The sequence below is a fragment of the Onychostoma macrolepis genome, chromosome 07, assembly GCF_012432095.1.
Source record: "Onychostoma macrolepis isolate SWU-2019 chromosome 07, ASM1243209v1, whole genome shotgun sequence".
Lineage (NCBI taxonomy): Eukaryota > Metazoa > Chordata > Actinopteri > Cypriniformes > Cyprinidae > Onychostoma > Onychostoma macrolepis.
Window position 1 is genome coordinate 43,736,560 of NC_081161.1, and position 24,391 is coordinate 43,760,950.

General features: G+C 39.7%; 2 protein-coding genes and 1 long non-coding RNA gene across 10 annotated transcripts in view; 2 read left to right on the forward strand and 1 right to left on the reverse strand.

Annotated features, from left to right (window-relative positions):
• Nucleotides 1-24,391, forward strand: part of LOC131544786 (Fc receptor-like protein 5) — a 273,713-nt gene that overhangs the window by 233,753 nt on the left and 15,569 nt on the right. The gene's annotated exons all lie outside the window — the stretch shown is intronic.
• The window catches only part of LOC131543395 (sialoadhesin-like), a 53,609-nt gene that overhangs the window by 17,149 nt on the left and 12,069 nt on the right, over nucleotides 1-24,391 (forward strand). Inside the window, exons 3-4 of the mRNA XM_058780689.1 lie at nucleotides 1,912-1,947; nucleotides 2,971-3,240. Of these exons, the coding sequence (XP_058636672.1) occupies nucleotides 1,912-1,947; nucleotides 2,971-3,240 (306 nt within the window). The remainder of the gene's footprint in view (nucleotides 1-1,911; nucleotides 1,948-2,970; nucleotides 3,241-24,391) is intronic.
• LOC131544859 (uncharacterized) lies at nucleotides 18,134-20,377 on the reverse strand. The gene is made up of 3 exons (XR_009272247.1): nucleotides 19,966-20,377; nucleotides 19,125-19,362; nucleotides 18,134-18,927 (listed from the first exon to the last, which is right to left on the reverse strand). It is a non-coding gene; the product is annotated as an uncharacterized LOC131544859 (long non-coding RNA).

Genomic DNA, 24,391 nt, shown 5'->3' on the forward strand with positions numbered 1-24,391 from the left:
TTCACTAGGCTACACAATCATGGGGAAGATTGCTGATCTGACAGTTGTCCAGAAGACAACTGACACCCTTCACAAGGATGGTAAGCCACAAACATTCATTGCCAAAGAAGCTGGCTGTTCACAGAGTGCTGTATCCAAGCATGTTAACAGAAAGTTGAATGGAAGGAAAAAGTGTCGAAGAAAAAGATGCACAACCAACCGAGAGAACCACAGCCTTATGAGGATTGCCAAGCAAAATCGATTAAAGAATTTGGGTGAACTTCATAAAGAATGGACTGAGGCTGGGGTCAAGGCATCAAGAGCCACCACACACAGACGCATCAAGGAATTTGGCTACAGTTGTCATATTCCTCTTGTTAAGCCACTCCTGAACCACAGACAATGTCAGAGGCGTCTTACCTGGACTAAGGAGAAGAAGAACTGGACTGTTGCCCAGTGGTCCAAAGTCCTCTTTTCAGATGAGACCAAGTTTTGTATTTCATTTGGAAACCAAGGTCCTAGAGTCTGGAGGAAGGGTGGAGAAGCTCATAGCCCAAGTTGCTTGAAGTCCAGTGTTAAGTTTCTACAGTCTGTGATGATTTGGGGTGCAATGTCATCTGCTGGTGTTGGTCCATTGTGTTTTTTGAAAACCAAAGTCACTGCACCCATTTACCAAGAAATTTTGGAGCACTTCATGCTTCTTTCTGCTGACCAGCTTTTAAAGATGCTGATTTCATTTTCCAGCAGGATTTGGCACCTGCCCACACTGCCAAAAGCACCAAAAGTTGGTTAAATGACCATGGTGTTGGTGTGCTTGACTGGCCAGCAATTCACCATACCTGAACCCTATAGAGAATCTATGGGGTATTGTCAAGAGGAAAATGAGAAACAAGAGTCAAAAAATGCAGATGAGCTGAAGGCCACTGTCAAAGAAACCTGGACTTCCATACCACCTCAGCAGTGCCACAAACTGATCACCTCCATGCCACGCCTAATTGAGGCAGTAATTAAAGCAAAAGGAGCCCCTACCAAGTATTGAGTACATACACAGTAAATTAACATACTTTCCAGAAGGCCAACAATTATTTTATTGGTCTTATGAAGTATTCTAATTTGTCAGATAGTGAATTAGTTGATAGTGAATTGGTGGGTTAAAAGAACCAAAGACTTAAAACTTCAGTCTGTGTGAACTGAATTTATTTAATACATGAGTTTCACAATTTGAGTTGAGTTACTGAAATCAATGAACTTTTCCATGACATTCTAATTTATTGAGATGCACCTGTATGTACAATCCAAAAAGGGTGATAATCCAATAAAGTGAGATTCTGGAATGGTAAATCCACAAAGATAACTCCTCAATCCAGCCTTTGGTCAAACACCCTGTCTGTTTTTCATGCTGCTTCCTTTATCCTGTTCAGTTCCTATTTCCTGTCATGTGATGAGTCACCTGACAGACAGACCCAGAGTTACTTTTAAAGACATACACCCATTAAAATGGTTAAGAGGAATAAAATGGTTAAGACATCATGAAAACCTATTAAAACTCAAATATACATAAAATCATTATAATATACTGAGCAAGTTAAAACATGTGTCCTGTGTGACAGTGTCACACCTAAATATATGTAAAATATAAAGTAAATTATTTTTTAAGCTGTAAATTCACAATTAGTCCTATAGAGGGTTAAGGGGTTTAGCATTTTGGGGCAGCAGTGAATCCATCAGAGAAGCGACTCTCGTATCGGTTCACGAGTCCTGTGACGTCATTCTGTTGATGTTCAATGATGGAGAATCTTCAGAGAATCGCTTTTCATGGATGAGCATCAAAACACAGAAAAACACTTTCAGTTGAAACTCTAGACATGTTTCAATGATCTGCATTGTGTTGAATGAATGGACATGTTTCATATGTGTTTCTTCTGCTTTTAGTGCTGATGTCCTTCATCCACGCTGGCCTCACTCAAGGTACTGTGCTGTACTGCAGTATATTTTATTTATTAAACAAATGTGAATTGTGTTGTAGTAGTACAAATGATTCTCCACAATGGATAATCAGTCCTGAGTCACTTCTCAGATCTCTCCAGCGATACTCCACCGACCTCCACGTTCACGCATTATCTATTATATTAATAAAGTCACATTCACCTCTAACCCTTGGTTCTTGGCTCTGTTGTGTGACAAACACACCCATAATAGATAACAAATTCAAACATACACACATATTACACACATAACCAACATAATACCACGCTCAAGTTTTACTGTAATATAGTAACATAATTGCAAAAATAGTACAAATTAAAAATAAATAAATAAACTGACAAAGATTCATTTTTTATATTCAGTTTTAATAATGTCTCAACACAAATCTAAATGAGCCATTGAGTGATTATTGCAGACATCTAGTGGCTGTAGTCGACATTACATGTTATTTAATTTTATGGCAGCAATCTACCACTAAACCATGTCACATTGTCCATGTTATCTCCATGAATGAAAGTTAGAATTTACATAAGTTATTTTATTAAAAAAATATATTAAAATACAGGCTTTTTGTTGTTGTTGTTGTTGTTTTTAGTGCTGGGCAACAATTTATTGTCACGATTAATCATTGCCTAGCACTATTATTTTTATTTTATTTGTATTTATTATGAATGTTATATTCAGAAAAGCAAGCTAATGCAACAATTTTCACTGTAATTAATGACTAAGTGCCTGTAAGATCTTGTGTAACTATTATTCTTAGTGTTCTTCATTCAATATGATTTCATGACAATTTGTAAAAGATGAGAGACTGAGAACAGACACAGACATAAATTCTCAATTTTATTGTGTTGTAGCTCATTATTGCCTCATCAACTATTAAAATAAATAATAGTTTGTTGAAACCTGCCGATTGAAAATAGTTCCAACAGATACTGTACTGCTGACTGAAAGTGAAAAGCTAATTTTGAATTATACAAAGTGTGTTGTTTGCTCATTTCACAGAGAGACCCAAACCTGTAGTTGATGTCGATCCTGATAGACGTGTGTTCAGAGGAGAGACGGTCACTCTCACATGTGACATACAGCAGACAGGAGACTGGCAGTACAGCTGGTATAAAGACGGAAATCGAGTTAACAGCGCAAGACAAGAACAGAACTATATAATCTCATCTGTGGATTGGTCTCATGGTGGTGTGTACAGCTGTATAGGATCTCAGTCAGAAGCTCCACGTCACTCACAGTACAGTGATGGAGTTAGACTGACAGTATCAGGTGAGAGCTCATGTGTTCTTCACACAGAATCCTTCTTTCTTCTTAACAGTGGTATTGTCTGCAGCCTTTAGCTTCAGTTAAAATGGTGTTTCTGTTAAGAGATAGAAAAAAAATTGTGACCTAGATTTTATATTCATTCATAAATGACACATTACATAAATCTTTTTCCTGCATTAATGTGCACATTGATGCTCCAGCAATTATTTACTCTGATCATTTCAGCCTTCTGTGTGCAATATATTTTTAGTAGTATTTTAAGAATAAATATAAAGTTCAAGTCTCAAAAACTCACATTAGCTTCAAGCACTTAAAATAGTTACGTGCTTCTAAAATGTTAATCTCTGGCATTTATCTACATACTGATTTGTGATTGGTTTGTCCTTTTCACAGATAATTAACGATCTTTAGCCATCAATGGCAAAAACAAGAGAACCAAAGCCTGTTACGGGTGCTAGCTAATTAAGCGCACGATGAAGCAATGGCCACAAAAATAGAGTATTTTAATAAAAATCCAAATCAAGAAACAGAATATCCAGGAGCAAGGGGTAGCAAAAACACATAGAACAAATAATAGCAGACATAGAAACAGGGGAGAACACAGGCTTTAAATACTCAAAGTAATCAAGGGGAAACAGAAACAGGTGTGGAGCTAATTAACTAATGAGGAGAACTAAGGAAACTGGGTCAACATGTGACATATCGCCCCCTCCCGGAACAAAAACAGTCCAACAGAGGAGGGAGGGTGGGGGTTCTGGAGGTGGGCGTGGAGCAGGAGGAGGGCAGGCAATGGGGAAGGGACAAAGTTCATAGGGCCAGAGTGGAGTCGATGGACAAAGGAGCCAGGGAGGAGCCCAGAGCAGGAGGAGCCAGGTGGCAATCCAGAGACCAGCCAGGATGGAGGCCCACGGCAGAGTTGACGGCGGGAGGAGCCATGGTGGAGAAGGGGCCGACAACACCAGGAGGCCGACTGACGGAAACTGAGCTGCTAGAGGTGGAGACCCAGCTGTAACGGAGCAGACGGAGAGCCAGGGCGAAACCAAAGATCCGGAGGGCCGAGGCAGAGCTGAAGGCTCAGGCGACTGAGTCGGAGGCGGGGATCCGGAAGACCGCGGTGGAGCTGGACTGAGGATGAAGGTGGAGCCTGACAGAGCCGGAGGGATGGAGTGACGAGGCAAAGCCAGAGGAGTGGAGTCCCGAGGCGGCGGATGGTCGAACGACTGACCAAAGCGGAGCCGGAGGGACGAGGGAGCCCGGTGGAGCCAGTGGGATGACGGGCAACGGTGGAGACGAGGGAGCTAGGAGCTGAGGCGGAGCCGATGGGTCGGAGGACCGAAGTGTAGTCCAAGGCTCGGAGGCTGGAAGTGGAGACAGGGGATCCGCATGTCTGAGCGGAGCTGGAGTCTGGAAGTCCCGAGGCGGCGGAACAGAGCGCATGGCAGGCGCTGACTGAGGGTGAGCTGAGGGACTGACAGGCATCAGCGGAGCTGGAGGCGAGGAACTAGCTGGTTTGAGAGGAGAGGGGGGCTGGGAGGGACCACAGGAGGATTTTATTTTATTTTTCTCCATACGTATACAGACGTTCATATTGAGTATTAACAGAATTTTAGATGATGAGGGTTTCATTGAAAATGTATAGTCACCATAATATATAGTGTCTGATAATGTCTGATTGAACTCACACACAAACAAGACAAATACAGTAAAAACGTCACAATGTCTCAGCTCAACTCAAAATAAAAGCCAAGGAATACAGGAGTGTCTTAAGCAACGACTTGAAAATTCCAACAGTCTGAGCAGTTCTTATGTTTTATAGTAAACTATTCCACAAATGTGACCCTGGACCACAAAACTTCTGGATATTAAATAATCTGTTGTGACCACCTATAACTCAGAGTTAGCAAGCTCTGTGGTTAGATCACAATCTTCGCTCTTTGAACAGAGCCTCTATTCCCGTAATTTCTCCAACGACTTCCAGGATGGCTCTGATTAATGCTCGGTCGCTAGTCAATAAGACGTTTTTTATTAAATAACTTTTTCTCTACTCATGCCTTGGATTTTATGTTCATTACAGTAACTTAGATTAAGGTTGGTGATCTGAGTCCTTTCTCTGACTTGGTTCCAGCAGGCTGCACATTTTTTTAATTTGCCCCGCTCTTCAGGCCTCGGGGGCGATCTAGCGGTAATTAAAAAAAACAGTTTTAGTATGCAATGTCGTCCTGTTCCGTCTGCTGTTTACAGTAGCTTTGAAGTACAGTTGTTGCGACTGGAATGGAATGATCCTATTTTGTTAGCGCTGGTGTATCGGCCCCCTCACCTAGTTAAAGACTTTATAAATGAATTTACTGCTTTTATGGGTGATTGCATAACAAAGTATTACGATATTCTTCTGCTAGGTGATTTTAATATACATGTGTGCTGTCAGTCTAAACCTCTGGTAATGGAGTTTCTAAGTCTCATTGATTCATTCAATATGGTTCAGTGGGTGAAAGATCCTACACATACACATGGACATACTTTGTTTTTTCTCATGGTTTTTCTATTACTGATGCTCAGGTTTTTGATACTTTGCTCTCAGACCATATGCCTGTATTATTTACGTTGCCTTTCTCTCAGTTATGTTCAAGCATTACTCCTACTGTACAACTGACTCGTTCCTTTTCTTCCCACTTTTGTGATGACTTCTCAAACACCTTTAACAAGGTGTGCTTGTCTATGTCCCTTGAGTCACTTTTGCCTGACTTGGATGCTAAACAGCATCTTAGTCTGTTTAATACTGCCTGTTCAGAGGTTTTGAATACCATTGCTCCTCTTAAACCTAAGAACTCTGAACCATGGTTCAGATTTAGGTTTAATGATAACATCCGTTCTCTGAGGCAAGCTTGTAGAAGAGCTGAACGAAAATGGAAAAAGGACAAATTGCAAATTTCATATGAAATGCTTAAAGACTGTTTTGCTACTTGTCAGAAAGCAGTGAAATCCGCTAAGTCTAAGTATTTTTCTAATATAATTGCAAAGAATCATCATAGCTCTAAAGCCTTATTTTCCGTTATAAATTCTGTGTTAAATCCTCCTGTAAATGTGATTTCAAATACCTCAGTGTTATTATGTGAAGGTTTCTCAAGGTTTTTCTGTGATAAGATTACTACTCTGAGATCTCAGTTGCAACCACTTGCTAATGTTTCACCTGAATTTTGCTGCTCTTCAGCCATATGGAGTGATTTTGATCCAGTGTCTCTCCAGTCTCTCAAAGAAACTATCGACCATTTGAAACCTTCTTTTTGCTCTCATGATGTTCTCCCTCCACGTATTTTAAAACAAATTTTCGTTTGGTGTCGTTTCTGAATAAATGTCTAGTTTCGGAGACTATACCTGATAGCCTCAAAGAGGCTACTGTGACTCCTCTTCTTAAGAAACCTTCTCTTGATGCTAGTAATTTTAATAATTTTCGATCCATCTTAAATGTTCCGTTTATTACAAAAGCACTCGAGAAAACTGTGTTTATTCAAATTCAGTCTTTCCTTGCAAATCACATTTTTGAAACCTTCCAGTCTGCTTTTAAGCCTCTGCATAGCACAGAGTCTGCTTTATTACGGATCCTTAATGATATTTTGTTTGCGACTGACTCTGGTGACTCTGTTATCCTAATTATGTTAGACTTAACCTTGGCTTTTGATACAGCTGATCCTAAAACTCTTTTATCTCGACTAGAATATTTTGTGGGCATCCGGGGAACTGTTCTTTGCTGGTTCAAATCATATTTAACAAATAGATGTTTCTCTGTTAGATTGGGCAATTTTTCATCATCGCCTGCTAAACTCTCCTGTGGAGTGCCGCAGGGTTCTATTCTCGCTCCCATTCTTTTTTTCTTTGTATTTACTTCCTTTGGGCTCTATTTTCAGAAAGCATGGTGTATCATTTCACTGCTATGCGGATGATACCCCATTTTATCTACCTCTGAAATGAAATAAACATGCTGCTCTGGAACCTCTTTTTGCATGCCTTGATGAAGTGAAAACGTGGTTCTCTCAAAATTTTCTATGTCTAAATGAATCAAAAACTGAGGTTATAGTCTTTGGCCCTAGTTAAAATTCAGGGAGCAGAAGTATCGATCTGGACTACCTTGCTCCTTTTACTTCTTCCTGTATTAAGAACCTAGGTGTTTTCTGGGATCAGAGTCTTAAATTTGATAAACAAATAAATGCGGTTATTAGTTCCTGTTTTTTCCAGCTACGTCTTCTCTCCAAAATTAAATCTTTTCTCTCTGTGTAAACTTTAGAGATTGCTATCCATGCGCTAGGGATGCGCGGTATACCGGTACTGGAAAATTACCGGTATATATTATGTTTCAAACGGTACGATATCATAATTTTGCTCAATTCGGTATTTCATACGCTGCTGTTGTGAAGTGCACCTGTAGGTGGCAGTGCTTCCCAAATTGCTCCGCAACCGGTAAACGTGACAACAGAACAATGCGATCAAACAGATGAAACTCTATAAATGCAACCAACATTAATAAATAAAGAGAACAGTAGAAGTGAAATATGGCATTACTTTGCATTCAAAACAGATGACAAAGGTGAACGAACTGCCCTTACTGCACATGTATGCAAGCATCGCTATAAACAGGGGTGCACATAAGTGGTCCGCAGGTCCGCATGCGAAACCAAAATTAAAAATTTGCGTACCGACATGGTTGACAGCTGTTAATGCACAATTACCATTTTAGATCGACAAACTGTACTGTATAAGATTTCTATCCAAACTGAAAGCATATTCTAGGCTACCGCTGCCGTTTTCAAAGCAAAACTGTGACATTTCATTCACTGACGCTCTTCCATCAGCAGCGCTAAACCCGGAAGCGCATAATAGAGCTTGGCAACCGACGTCACTGCGCAGTGCATTCTGGGACGTAAACAAGAGAGCGCCGCCATATTGTGAGGCCACATCGGGCGAGGCTTAAAACAACCACACGAAAAACAATGTTGACAAGTCGATTAAAAGAACGAAATATACTATACAGAGACAAACGTCTACCGGACGCAAGAAAACGGTACCTGGAAAAGATGGCCAACCACCCGTACCTATATTTTTGTCTGATTTAGATAACCGCACCCGATCGTCACATTCAGGGTTCATATACGGTCATGAAAAACCTGGAAATGTCATGCAAACAGCAAATTCCAGGCCTGTAAAGTTTTGGAAAAATAAATAAACCCACAAAGTTTTGGAAAAGTCATGTTTCACAATTCTATGTACAGTAGAATTATGATTAATCAGGTCCTGAATTTCGGTGTGGGATTGCGCATATATTCCCGCAGCTTTCGACTTTAAAATGAGGGAAATTCCTGCAAAACATTTATTCAATATAGCTTGTAGGTTAGATGAGTAAATAAATTCACACAAACAGTCATTTGAAAACAGCTCGAGTGATTCAGCTGTGCCGCGTCTTCTCTCTTTGACCTTCTCTTCACATCGGCGCATCTAGTGCTGCTGCACGCTGCGATACAAGACTTTAGCTCGTGTTTCGGTACAGTTGACAGAATTGTCAATTGCCTAATCGGTCATTGTTGCATCGTCACAGAAATGTATTATTTGCATGTCTTTTTAAGTCTTTCGGTACTCGTGCGCTCCAGAGGCGCTTTAATGTGCGCTGCAGTCACATCCAAAGCGCGAGCTGCAAACAAACAAACAAAGCTTGTTACGCTTAAGTGGACAAATACACACAAAATAACGTCAAAATGGTCGCCCTAACGAGTAACGTTATCCGCATAAGCATTGTCAGTTTTGTCTTAAGTTGTGAACGCATATGTATAAGTATTGGATCCGTGAAACAGGTCTTGTGACAGCAGCCTAATAAAGCTGTGTCGTCTGTCATTAATGTTAATCAAACAACAAAAGACAGAGGAAATCCCTCACTGCTCTTGACTAAATAATGTTTTGTTGAATAACTTTATGTTGATTTACAATTTATTCAATTTCTGTATCCTATTTAAAACAAGTTCAACTTCCTCGGCGCGTCGCAACAAGTGGCCTCACAAATTGGCGGCGCTAGACCGCGGCGCTAGAGCAGTGATGTCACGCCCCCATCCCCTATACTTACTTGCCGGCAACCCGCCAAAATAAAAGCTAGCTGATTTTATGTTTGAAAATGATGAAAATTAAAATGACAATAATAAAAATATTAGCATTTTATTTTTAAGTTTACTATAAAATAATTGCATTTGTATGTAATACTCCCTTTTTAATAAAATAAAAAAGTATTATCACACTTGATTTAGTTTATTATTTTTAGTTAGTTAGTTATTTTATATAATAAATAAATAAATAATAATAAAAAAACGAAATAAAGTGCAATAATATTATTATCACTATTATTAATACATTTTTTTATAGTTATATTTTATGGGTCACACTACATGCCATGGCCTGTGTGAGGACCAAACCAAATCTCCAGGTTCTCATATGAGAGCCAGGCTGAAAAACTTATGTGCACCCCTGGCTATAAATCATGTGTTGCCACAGGAGGCAACATATCAATTTTTTTAAGCATTTGTCGCTTGCTCATCCTGATCTTTTTAGAGAATTAAGAGATCGACAGGTGAGTGCATCATTCATAAATTCAGATTTAATTTTAACTTTTATTTACAACTGATCAACGCACATACAGATGTGCGCAAATGTGCGTGTGTGACACGCTAGTACCCAGTGAAGTTTTGGTCACGTAATATATGCACTTGCATTTCATACAATCGAATATTACTTGAATTTGAATTAAGCAAGAGTTTTGCAATATTCATTTTAGTATCAATAATATGAAGGGAATTTTTCTGCCGCGCTGTCGACCGCTAATACGAAGCAGCCGAGAGAGTGAGTGAGATTTGTATTTAATGCTTTTTCTTTGGCTATCTGAGTCTGAAATCTGAAAACAATCTGAGAGAGAGAGAAATAATAACGTGATTTTGAATATTACTTTGACTGTTAGAATAACACTTTACAATAAACCAATATTTGTTGCATTAATTGCGTTACTTCAGTTGTTTTGTTTTTTTTCCTTCAAACTCAGTCAAAATGTAACCTGTATTCCTGGTAGGTTTGTTACATTTTGAGACATTTTGTTTGCGTTATGCGTTTGAACTGAAAAGGAAGATTTGAATATATTTTCATTTTATTACTTCAGTTATATATATTTTTTTCTCCAACATCAACATGTAGCCTATGTTCCCTGTTCCCTGTTCTTCTCTATGTTTATAAATCTATAAATAATCTGGCACCGAGCTATCTATCTGATCAACTTCATCCATACAATCCTACACGAAATCTGAGGTCTAGTGATCAAAGACTTCTCTCTGTCCCCAGATCATGGTTAAAGCATAGAGGGGATAGAGCATTTGCAGTTGCTGTCCCTAGGCTGTGGAACAGCCTTCCAGCCTACATCAGATCGGCACAGTCTTTAACTGTTTTTAAATCATCTCTTAAAACCTATTTCTCTTCTTTGGCTTTTAATTCACTGTGAGTTTATGGTATGAATCTGTGGGTTGTCCTGTGTTTTTATGTCTTTATCTGTTCAGCACTTTGGTCAGCCGTGCTTGCTGTTTTTAAATGTGCTATATAAATAAAGCAAACTTGAAACTTGAAAACCAGTCATAAGGGTCAATTTCTCGAAATTGAGCTGTATACACCATCTGAAAGCTGAATAAATAAGCTTTCCATTGATGTATGGTTTGTTATGATAGGACAATATTTAGCCGAGATATAACTATTTGAAAAACTGTAATCTGAGGCTGCAAAAAAAATCAAAATATTGAGAAAATCGCCTTTAAAGTTGTCCAAATGAAGTTCTAAGCGATGCATATTACTAATCAAAAATTAAGTTTAGATATATTTACAGTAGGAAATTTACAAAATATCTTCATGGAACATGATCTTTACATAATATCCTAATGATTTTTGGCATACAAGAAAAATCAATAATTTTGACCCATACAATGTATGTTTGGCTATTGTTACAAATATACCCCGGCGACTTAAGACTGGTTTTATGGTCCAGGGTCACAAATTATGTGCCGCCACTGAAAAAGCTCGGTCACCATTATTTTTTAACCTGGCTCTGGTAACATCGAGGAGCACCTGATTGGACGACCTCAGTGCTTTAACAGAAGTGTGGACATGTAAAAGTTCTGATAAATAAGCAGGTGATCCAAACCGACATATAAAGAGTTACAGTAGTTGTCTAGACGTTATAAAAGCATGAATTACACTCTCAAACTCCTTACGCGGCAGGTAGGGCTTGACTTTAGCCAGCAGTCTCAGTTGAAGAAACAGTCAGTTTTGACCCGGCCATATAGGAATGAAAGCAATGTCCAAAAAAAGACAGGTTTTGGGTTTTTTTGTTGGTGTTTTTACTATACAAAATCTGACACAATCTAGAAAAGATGAATACCCAAACGAAGGAGTGATACTGCAGAATGTCCCCAATGCAGAAAAAACTAACATGCACACACACGCACGCACGCACACACACACACACACACAGACACACACTCCCATTGAAACACATTATAACATGAATGAAGTTACTGCTGGGAAATTACTGTCATTTTGGCTTTTTTTTTTTTTTTTTTTACTTAACAGTTAAATTTGAGTGATGTGGTGGAGATCAATGGGTTTGTATCATTTATATTTTTAAATATATATTTTATATTTATTATTACATATTTATGAAATTGGATGGATACACATATGTATTGATAAAAAAAAAAAAATCAATGTTAATAATAAATATATATTACATATATTTATGAATTAATGAAAAAGCTTCATCAAGCTTCAAGTTCATGTAATTTTAAATGTTTAACTTGTTTTGCTCAGTTAGGATCCTATCGGCCCCTCTAGTGGCTCTAACAATAAAATGCAATTTTATGTAATTTTTCCCCTCCAGATGGCTTCAGAGACACTCAGTGACCCAGTTCAAGATCAGCATTAGGGGTGTAACGGTACACGTATTCATACTGAAAATATTCGGTACGGGTCTTTCGGTTCAGTACGCACGTGTACCGAACAAATCATTAAACATTTTTTTCAGGAAATTCAGACAACAAATGTTGTTTTGGCGCTCTTTAACACCTCAGTTCTGAAGGCAGCGTGCAGCGCAATCATCTCTTCCTCTTTACTAGTTTTAATGTGAAATAAACATGAATTAACATCTCATGCCTCATATAATCGCACAATCAGTGTTTCACTCACGGTGATGTGATTAAAACTTGCAAACAAAATGTCATGAAGCATTTCATTTACCTCAGGCAGATCATCAGTGTCCACAGCTCATCAGTTCACCAGAGAAATGAAATCTATAGAGAAGAGCATTTTGCAAAATATTAGACTATATACTTATTATATTTTAATTTACCTGTTAGTGATATATTAATGATTGGCTATATTTAAGTAAATATTTTATGAAACAGCCAATGTGTAAATGATTATATTTCAACAACAAATAGGAATCATATAAGTTAATATAAAACTGCATTGAGTGCAATTTACATGTTTACATACAATCTTTTAATTTGAGTGTTGATTATTGAAGTTTATTAAATAATTATTAATAGATTATTGAAATAGTAATTAAATTTAAGTTTGGGTTCTGTTGTTAATTGTAACCTTATAGTAGGCCTAATGTAAAAGGTCCCCCTATATTTTAAAGCATTTTGTTTTATGAGGTAGATTTAAAGGAAATTAATTATAACTGAATTAATTTAAAGAAAGTGCAATTTGCTCAGTAAAGCATTAATTATGTGTGTGTGTGTGTGTGTGACCACCCTGCTGCGTAGTTTGTCATAAAAATATTAAATTATTTGTATATATTTTATGTATTTATGTATGTCTATTTCTATTTACATGTGTATATAAGTTTAATTTAAAAATTTTATTTTAATTTTTTTAATTTTTTTTTTTTATTATTATTTATTTATTACATATGTTTAGTGTTATAATGAGTTTGCACTGGACAGTCCATCTGCATTTTCAGCTGCATTTTCCGAATTCCTGGTGGCAGTTGAGACAACAAAGAGGACCGCTTGGGCAACCACTAACTCTTGTCTCTGTCTCTCTCATTTATTGTTAAGGTTAGTTAAATGTATTAAAATTTAATGCCAAACTACAGTTTACATGCTTTAATCTGTTAGTAATTTGTTTAAATTGATCATTTGTGTAATTGTGTAATTTTAATACCTGTTTCATAGAGTCGTTTGCGTATTACCTGTAATACTTACCTGAGTAGTGGATCTGAGATATTTATGAGTAAATCCAGATGTGTGGAAGATCTACAACATTTCTGTATATATGATTATCTATTTATTTGTTTACTGTGATTTGATTTAAATATTTATATGTTAATGACTACTGTGATTCAAGTGTCTTAATGAAATACAATGTTTATTAAAGACAACTGGGCAACCACTAACTCTTGTCTCTGTCTCTCTCATTTATTATTAAGAAAGTACTACAAATTTTGGAGGCACTGCTGGGATGTTTATTGGGTGGTTCATCTTCTTGATCAGCAGAGACCCACCCTGTAATATTCATACTTACCTACAAGCAGCAGTGTGAAGCAGCTGAGTGAAATGGTACTGCAAAACTGATTGAGCTGTGCATATGCCTGAGGTACAGTGACTACTAGAGGCAGCAAAAGTCAAGTCAGTGAGGTAAACGTCCACTTTCATCATACTGTCAGCCACTGCAGATAAAGATGGATACACTTCAGAGCCTTCACGAAGAAATAGGTGAACGGCTATGTGCACTAACACGAGGAAAGCTCATTGAACTCTGCCAATTCTTAAAAATCTCTGCAGAGGACATTGAAAACACAAATCACCTGTCTTTAGTAAACCTCCTCAGTAATCATCTCTTAAGAAAATAATTAGAAGAGCTAGATGATGGAGGCATGGCCGAGCTTCTCAGCATCAATGAGAAATAAAGTGATTTGATGATGACTGATATAAATGGAACTGAGCTGAGAACAGAGTTAAGACCACTTGAAAGTGGAGAAAGTTTAGCTCAAAGACAATTGAGACATCTTGGCAATGCATATGAATCATTGTCTGCCATGTATATAAGCCCTGCTGTGTCAAAGAGTATGACAAGAAAACAGATAACGACTGACAATGCACGTGGTGATTCTACATCTGCATTACAGGGACAAATCACACCAGCAATGTGGCACAAAGACTTTTCAGGCCTCATTGGTGAGCCAGGTCAGAAGGACAGATTGTCATTTTCAAGTCTTGCACGTCAAATAGAGAGTGGGTTAAATAAAGGCTACCTTGAGCAAGATATTATTGATTCAGTCATTCGAGCGATCACACCTGGGCCCGTATTCATGAAAAATCTTAGTGCTAAGAGTTGCTCCTAATAACAAAATTCTAAGAAGATTCTTAGAAATATGGGTGTTTCCCCTTAAAATTAAAGAAAATATCCCAGTAAAGAAAAAAAGTAATTCAGAAAGCATCTTAACCCTTAAAAGAGGTCTTAAGGTCCAAAATTGTTAGGAGTACGGATTAGGACTTTTAAGAGACTTAAGAGTTTCTTTAGCAGTGGAGAAAATCCCATGAAGAGGGAGAAGAAATGTGTTGCACACAATGCATGACAGTGAGTTAATAAGACGCTACACATTAGATCGTGCAGGGATCATGTTTGTGACCGATCTTATTAGAGACACGCTAACATCTCCGACACCGCGCAGAAATGTCATAGTGCCTGAAATGGATGTAATCACTACATTAACATATTTGGCATTTGGAAAAATGCAACTATGCAGCAGCAATGATTTGGGTCTGTTACAGCACTTCCAGAACCTTATTGTGTCGCTGTTTATTTCCTATAAAATACGTTAAGTATGACAGCATGGTAAATAAAAAATAAAGAATATATATACATATATAATGTGTGTGTATGTGAGAGAGAGAGAGAGAGAGAGAGAGTGTATGGTGAAACAGAAAAAAATACGCCTGTAATTTCAAAGTGAAGGCTTAAAATAAACCCTACTCTTAAAAGCGCTCTTTTATTTCCTTCTTGGACAACCAACCAATCTCATTCTTCAAAAGACTGTGTCATAGCTAGCAATGGGGTCAGCCCCGCCTCCTCACTAAGATAAAAGTTTTTGCCTTTTTCTCGCTCAGAGTTGCTCTCAGATTGGTCCTGAATCACTTTTAAGCTAAGACTCCTATTTAGAAATTGTGTCGCAACTGCAAAGCTTAAGCAATGAGATAATGAAAATTAAAGAAACAATCCAACAGCCCTCACCTGCTTCTCAATGTTTTGTGGTCAGTAACAAGGCTCCAGTGATGACAACGACTCGTCAACCGCTACAATATTTCTCACAAGGTTACCAGCCGGTAGCAGAGTGGAATAAAGAGCTACCAAACCAAACATGGGGAATAAATTACCCAACGTGTGAACAACATCAGTATCCACTGCAGCTCCACCACCCTAAATCACAACAGAACTCAGTTTCACAACAGAAGTATATGACATAATTTAGTATATGACAACATTTAACCATGTTCAATACCATTACAGCAGCCCCTGCTACATCCAATATCAACACAGTATGCAAATCATCCATCACGATATGCAACCTCACAGCCTCGCCCACCACAGTTGGTAACACTTTATTTCGATAGTCCACTTTAGGCATTCTACTAACAGTAAGTAACTTCGCAACTACATGTCAGCTAGCAGTCATCAGAGTATTAGTAGACTGTCTGCTTAATAACTTCTAACACTTTATTTTGATGGATCCACAACATACAACATACTGACTATGAGAAACTTTGCAAGTATATGTCAACTTATTCTACTAACCCTAAACCTACCCTACTGAGAGTTAGTAGACATGTAGTTGCAAATTAATGAGAATTAGTTGACATGTAGTTAAAAAAGTTACTTATAATTAGTAGAATGTCTAAAGTGGACTATCGAAATAAAGTGTAACCCCACAGTTTAATACAGCGCCCCAACAGGATACAGCAACATCGCCACTACCACAATACAAAGTTTCGACAGCCACGTCTCCCAAGGACAAGGCAGTGCTTTTATTGCCAGCAAAGGGGACCAGAGGAACTATGCACCCATTGTTATTGTTGTGGTAGCAGTGAGCAATTTTCAGCAGGCTGCAGAACCAGAGGTGCAAGATTTCAAAGTAGAACGCCTTTAAACGGAAATGGGTTGCCTCCACGGGACAGGAAGCGACCCGAACTGCAAAAATGTCCCACCAATGTCCAAAGCAGCACTTTGAAAATGTAGAACAAGAGTTGTCTGAGTTCTCTCCACTTGATCACATTTTAACTGCTTCATGTCAAGTTAACAAATACTCACCTGTCACTTCTCTCGTCTGCAAACAATGTCTGGTAACCTGCTACTTACAAGGACTCAAAACTGAGGCGTTATGGGACACAGGTTCTCAAGTATGTACTGTAGATGAACAATGGAGAAACAAGTACATACCTGAAGTGAAATTGAAGGACATTTCTGAGGCAACAGAAGCTTCAGATGACCTGCAGCTTGTGGCAGCTAATGGGACCAGTATGCCTTATGTTGGATGGGTAGAGATAACTTTCAAATTGGCTTCCCCTGTTGATAGCGTAAAAGAGTTAGTCATTCCTGTCCTCGTCTTAAAAGATCAAAGGTTATCCAAACCAATCATCGGCTACGATGTGATTGAACAAGTGATGAGACAGAGTGAAGCAAGTGAAGATAATGAAGTGAGTAAAGGATGTTTGCACAAGATTGTCAAGTATGCCTTCCCTGGCATGAAGAAAAATAAGATACAGACCTTCATTAATCTTTTGACTACTGAGAATCCGGGTGAATATTTGGTGAAAACAATGAAAGACCCTGTGAACATACCACAGGAAAACGCATAATTATGCAGATACAGTGTCAAGTTAAAATGCTATATATGATGCAAGACTGTTTTCTTGTTTGAACCACATGTAAACCCACAGTATACAGATGGTCTGGAACCTCTGGAAACCCTAGTAACTCTTCAGAAAGGAAGTCGTCCAGTGGTCAAGATCACCATACAGAACATCACAGACCATGATATCAGGCTTGCGGGGAAAACTGAGCTTGGGACAATGCAATCAATAAAATCTGTACTACCAACTGCAGTATCACATTGTGCAACAACAGCCATCAGTGAGGTACAAAAAAACACCAATGCTAATGAAAGTAACAGTGAAGAATTGTGGGACCCACCTGCTGATGTAAGCCACTTACCTTTGCACCAGCAAAATAAAGTAAAACAGCTACTACGAGAAGAGTGCCATTCATTTTCAAGGTCAGATGACGATTTGGGTGCATCAAAGATCTTCAACTAAGTATCTCTCTGACTGACGCTACACCTGTTGTCCGCATGTACACTTCAGTCCCCAAGCCACTGTGTCAGTAAATGAAGGACTACCTGCATGACTTGATTGCCCAGGGCTGGATAGAGAAAACCCATTCTCCCTACTCTTCACCAATCGTATGTGTTCGTAAGAAAGATGGCAGCCTTAGGTTGTGCATTGGCTATAGAGACCTCAATAGGAAGACACTACCTGATCGCCAGCCTATCCCGAGAGTACAAGACATTCTAGACAGTTTAGGAGGTAATGCCTGATTTTCTGTATTAGATCAGGGCATTTACATTTACATTTAGTCATTTTGCAGACGCTTTTATCCAAAGCGACTTACAATTTGGGGAACACATGAAGCGATTCATCTTGAAGAGGCAATTCGACAAAGGAAGTGCTTGTAACACCAAGTCTCAGGCATTGTTTAAATAAGTACAAGCTAGCAAGGGAAGGAATAAGTAAGGAGAGACTTTTTTTTTTTTTTTTTTTTTTTATGCGTAGGTTGAAGTCAAGTAGTGTCGAAAGAGATGAGTTTTCAGCTGTTGCTTGAAGATTGACAGGGATCCAGTACTCCGAATATGGGTGGGAAGATCATTCCACCAGCCAGGAATGGTGAACGAGAATGTTCTGGAGAGTGATTTTGAGCCTCTTTGTGATGGTACCACGAGGCGTCGCTCACTAGCAGATCTCAGATTTCTGGAGGGGATGTAGATTCTTAATAGTGAGTGCATGTAGGCGGGTGCTGAGCCTGTGGTTGTTCTATGAGCAAGCATCAGTGTCTTGAACTTGATGCGAGCTGCGATTGGTAGCCAATGCAATGAGATAAAGAGAGGTGTAACATGGGCTCTTTTGGGTTCCTTGAAGACCAGTCGTGCCGCATTCTGAATCATTTGTAGAGGTTTGACTGTGTTTGATGGAAGTCCAGCCAGAAGAGCATTGCAGTAGTCCAGCCTAGAAATGACAAGGGCCTGGACAAGAAGTTGTGCAGCATGCTCCGTCAGAAAGGGCCTGATCTTTCTGATGTTGTGTAGTGCAAACCTGCAAGATCGAGCAGTCTTTGCAATGTGGTCTTTGAAGGTCAGCTGGTCATCAAAGATTACACCAAGATTTCTGACCGAAGTTGATGGGGTAATTGTTGATGAACCTAACTGGATCGTGATGTCATGCTGTAGAGTTGGAGCGGCAGGAAAGACAAGAAGCTCAGTCTTTGCCAGGTTGAGCTGGAGGTGATGTTCTTTCATCCATGCCGAGATGTCTGACAGGCAACCTGAGATCCTTGCAGCTACCGTTGGATCATCTGGTTGAAAAGAGAGATAGAGCTGTGTGTCATCAGCATAGCAGTGGTAGGAGAATCCATGTGCCTGTATGATGGGACCCAGTGATGTAGTGTATGTGGAGAAGAGGAGGGTCCAAGAACCGATCCCTGAGGAACCCCAGTGACCAGTGTATGTGCTTTGGATACCTCCCCTCCCCAGGCCACCCTGAAAGACCTACCAGTGAGATAGGATTCAAACCAGCGAAGTGGAATTCCAGCGATGCCCAGTGATGAGAGAGTGGAGAGGAGTATCTGATGATTGATAGTGTCAAACGCGGCAGATAGATCCAGCAGAATGAGGACTGATGATTTGGAATGGGCTTTTGCAATTCGCAGGGCTTCAGTGACCGAGAGAAGCGCAGTCTCAGTTGAATGGCCACTCCTGAAACCTGACTGTTTAGCGTCCAGTTTGTTGTTCTGTGAAAGAAACAATGAGACCTGGTTGAAGACAACACGTTCAAGTGTTTTCGCTATGAATGGAAGGAGAGAGACAGGTCTATAGTTTTCTATAAGAGAAGTGTTTAATGTAGGTTTTTGAGCAGTGGGTTACCCGAGCCTGCTTGAACGCAGTGGGGAAGATGCCTGTGAGGAGGGATGTGTTGATGATGTGTGTGAGTGTCGGTAAGAGCGTGGGAGAGATTGCTTGCAGAAGGTGCGAGGGATTGGGTCAAGAGGACATGTTGTAGGATGGTTGGAGAGGAGAAGTTTGGATACTTCAGCCTCCGTCAGGGGACAGAAGGAGAAAATGGGAGGTTTAGCAGTGGAAGTGGTTGGTTGGGGGTCCTGTGTGCGTGGAGATGAGAACTGATCACTGATCGATCTAGTTTTGTCTGTAAAAAGTAGCAAAGTCATCAGCTGTAATAGAAGTGGTGGGAGGTGGTGGAGGGGGACAGAGGAGAGAATTAAATGTTCTGAAGAGATTACGCATGTCTGGAGCGCTGTTGATCTTGTTGTGGAAATGTGAGGATTTGGCAGTGTGGACATCAGCAGAGAAAGATGAGAGCAGAGACTGATACCTACTCAGGTCCGACGGGTTGTTTGATTTGTGCCATTTTCTCTCTGCCGCTCTGAGTTTAGTCCGATGTTCACGAAGAACATCAGATAACCAGGGGTTAGAAGGGGCAGTCCGTGCTGACCTAGAGGAGAGAGGACAAATGTCGTCTAGACAAGAAGTTAAGGTAGAGCATAAAGTTTCAGTTTCAGGGCAAAGCTTACCATCAAGGTTTTATGTCTCCAGAGAGCAGACCATTGACAGCATTCAGTACACCATGGGGCTTATATGAGTGGGTTCGTATTCTCTTTGGCGTCATGAATGCACCTGCAGCATTTCAGCATTTCATGGAAGAGTGTTTAGAAGAACTTAGAGATGAAACAAACAAACAAACATACATTCACTCACGCGTGTATATAAAAGGCGAGCTAAAGTGGATGAACGAAGCTATTAGAGAAAACAGAATGCAGTTAGGGCTGCATTCTAAGGCCTTAGTTCTGGTGTCCCTCGCATTAAGTTCCACATACGCTGTTTTTAACAGTGTCTTTGTGTGAAACAGTTCTCTTTCCAAGTCCTGTCTGGTGGCTTTTTCACATTGCGCTTGGTGTCCAGCAGCTGTTAGAGCCTCTTGAAGACTGGTGATTTCCATCTGTTGTGCCATTCTGTAAGGTTCTTTACATCCGTTCTGTGCCTTCTCTCGCTGAGCGGGTGTCAGTTCCCTGTAGGACTCTGTGACTAGCAGCTTCAGTTCATTTACCTCCTGTCTGAGGTCCAGGAGATCGTGGACCAAGGAGGAGATGATGCTGGTCGGCTCCTGGTGGTTCAGGCTGGGTGTCAGGTGTCCACTTGTGTCACAGTCTCGCTGTTCCTTTCTCTGCCATTGCAGGTTGTTGGCTGCTTTGGGCTGAAGGATGTCCATCACCGTGCTCTGCTGGGTTTTCAGGTGGTCCTGGTGAGCTGGCAGGGCTGGATGTCTGTGGAATGTCTGAGACACACTGGCACACTTGGGAGAACACCAGAGAGAGAGAGGCAGAAGGCAAGTGCAAGTACGTACAGAGTCGTTAGGCTATCTGTATGGGGAACGCCTCTGTAGGCCGTGTAAGGTGTGAATAGCTGGTGAGGGGCAGCTAGTGAGGTAGGGTGCTAAGAACGTAAGGAGAGGGTTTGAGTAACTTTGTTGACGAGGCTGTAAGCAGGGGTCAGCTAATGACCGGCTATGCGTGTGGTCAAACTATTACTCAAAGCACTGATGGTTCACAGGTTTGGTCACAATGAAGGTATCAAATAAACAAAACTGAAATAAAATCAGGAAGAGACAGAGGGAGAAAGAAGGGCTTCCCTAATTTAATTTAAGCTAGGAGATATGACTAAGCAGATTTCACTTGTTCAAAGGAATGTAGCAGGGTCGTAAAACCTAGGGAGACTTTTGGCTATGCTAGCAGGGACACATCAACCACTGCAAGGTAAACAAACAGAAACAATAGGAAGTGCTTCTAGTCTGCTCAGGGCCCTGGTGTAAGAGGGTAACAGAAAAGACAGGAATTAGGCTACTAATAACCTGTACAACTCATTAAGGGGACAACAGTTGCTAGAACTGCTCTAATCCTATACCGAGAGGGAAGATGGTGATGGTCAAATAACTAAAATAAGGTAAGGGTAAAATGAAAATTCCCTAATAGCTTTAGGAAACTAAAAGGAATAAAAATTATAAAAAAAAAAAATAATAATAATAATATCGGATTTAATTAAAATCAACTTAGCTGAATTGGTACATTCAAGCTAAACAAAGGTAAATTAATGAAATAAAATCAAGAAGAGGTAGAATAAAGTCAAGATAAAAAAATAAAAAAAATTGATCCAACGTATGTGAGGAGGGGCCAACCTGAATCTAAACAGAAGGTAATAGCACAAACAGGAAGTGAAAACAAGATTGAGGGGAGAGAGAGAGAGAGAGAGAGAGAGGAGTGGTTCAGACGCTACACTTTACACTCACACAGTGTCAGTTAGTCGGATGCTAACAGCTAACAGTTGAGGTAAAGGGCTTAGTTAGCTTATATGCCTGCTCGGCTGCTAAAGAGTTAGCTTGGGCTACACTCAGTTGTTTGTTTACACAAGGGTCTGTGGCGTGTGTGCTGTTATCAGATTGAACCGGAAGAGGCTGCTCTCAACTTCCGTGATCAGATGTTGCTAAGAGACCGATGCAAGTTTACAACACGCGCAAGTGGAGCAGAACTTGCACTGCTGTAAACATGCATGGGAACTCACGCGCAGTCAGTTATGACATATCGCATACAACTTATTTCACAAATCAAAACAGCACATTCACTTCACAGACAATAGTAAAATTACTAGTTAGCTAGGCTACAATTACACCATTAATTTGCTATTCAATTGCATCACTTCAATGACTACAATGATACGCGATGGTTACAACAAGACCTTAACTCTGGGAGATGAGGAACATCGCTCAAATCACCATTAAACTAAATATCCTGTAGCAAGATTTCTTCGTTGCCCAGTTTTAATATCACTGCAAGTGGGGTTTCTTCGCCACGCAGATTAATTTGTGCTGCTAATCTGAGATTCCTTCGTCAGAGAAGATTTACACATTTAAAGATGAAATGAGGATATGTTCGCCCAGAATCAGATTAATTTAGTCTGGTACCATTTATATGGGCTGCTAATCTGAGATTTCTTCGTCAGATAAGGCTTACGCTCTACTAACAACAGAAATTAGGGTTTCTTCGCTAATATCAGGTTAGTTCCTTATCATACGATTTAAACACGCATTATACCATTGATAAACATTCTACTGCTCGTAGTAAGGTGCATACAAGCTACAGTCTATCTGATTTTATCAGAAACTGCATGTGTAAAGCGTTAATAACATTATGAGACAAACACACAAGTTTGGTACTGGGTCTGCTTGCAAATAATGTTTAAACGATTGCCCGCATTCTCCTCCATCATGTAACAAATTAGCTTAAAAGGGAATTGTTTATAAATAATTACAATTAATTATGATTAATTACAATTATTTATATCGGCTGACAGTAATAACTGTAGCAGAATTTAATTGCTATCAACTGATCTGTTCGTCCAGCGACCATTCAGTGTAAGTTCATATCAACTCTAAGAAAGGATATTTTCGTGGCCACAGAAAATACTTTCTTAAGTATTAATGCGTTAGAGCATGTAGCGAGGGTCAAAATCGTAAAGGGACATTAATTTGCAAGGCAGAACCAGAAACTCATGTAATTTGTGCACACAACTTTTATTAACTAAACGCTAACACACATAACTAATCTAAACAAACAAACAAACATACATACACTCACGCGTATATACAAAAGGGGAGCTAAAGTGGATGAATGAAGCCATTAGAGAAAACAGAATGCAGTTATGGAAAGAGTCAGTGAACCACCTGAGTAAAACCATCAGCGCCGTTTATAACGGGGTCTATAGCTTATTACTAAACCTCTGTTTAGTTTAGTTAGATGTACCATACTTGCACTTCCATGGCTGTTGGCGTGTGTCTGGAACGCAGTCTCGGATGAAAAGTCTTGATGGTTTCAAGGTTTTGGACTCGCGATCATGTTCTTCCGGGTTGAAGAGTGATGAATTCCACAAGATGTTATTCTGTGTTCTGAGGTCCGAGGAGCTTTGGTTGAATGGAAAGTCAAAAACGTAAGTGTTTCAGAAGAGTTCTAGCTCACATCCTTCTAGGATCTAACAGAACCGCAAAACTGACATATGTTGTAGCCCACCTGACACGCCGGTACCGGCTCAGGCTCTCCACACGGGCAGCAGTCCGGAGATTTGGCAGTAGAGCTTTTGCAGAAGAAGCAAGCGTGGGCGGAACTGTGCGTGAGCCCTTTAAGGTGAGAAAAGTCATGCCTCTCAGGATGGGCTTGACCAATGAGAAAGCGGGAGTTTGGAAATACTGGGAGGGTTTATGACTCTTTGTCTGAGAGCATGTTAATTTGCAAAGGGGTTAGATTAGAAGTTGTTATACAAACTATGAAAGATTCTTAGGACATTAATATGTTGCATAGGTATCAATATGTAATATTCACTCTCACTTAGATCATCCGAAGTCGAATTGATAGAGACCAAACATGTTACAATTAGAGTGATATTAACTAGTGATCTATCATAAGCATGCATCAAACAGTATACAATACACAAAAACATATACAAGAACAGTGATAATATACGCAATGACCTAATAATATGTGTGCTCATTCAAAGAAAGGTTTTTCTATGAATTAATTAGAGAAGAGTCCATTTTATGGCATAATGTCTTTTTCCTAAAGGGGATATGAAGTGAGTGTTGCTCGGCTATTTGCATTCATTTGAGCAATAAAACTAGTGTTATCTGATGGGTTGCCATGGGACCGGGGGGGGGCCTGAAGTCCTTGACAGTCCTACTGTCTCCGGGTATGTGTTTTGGGT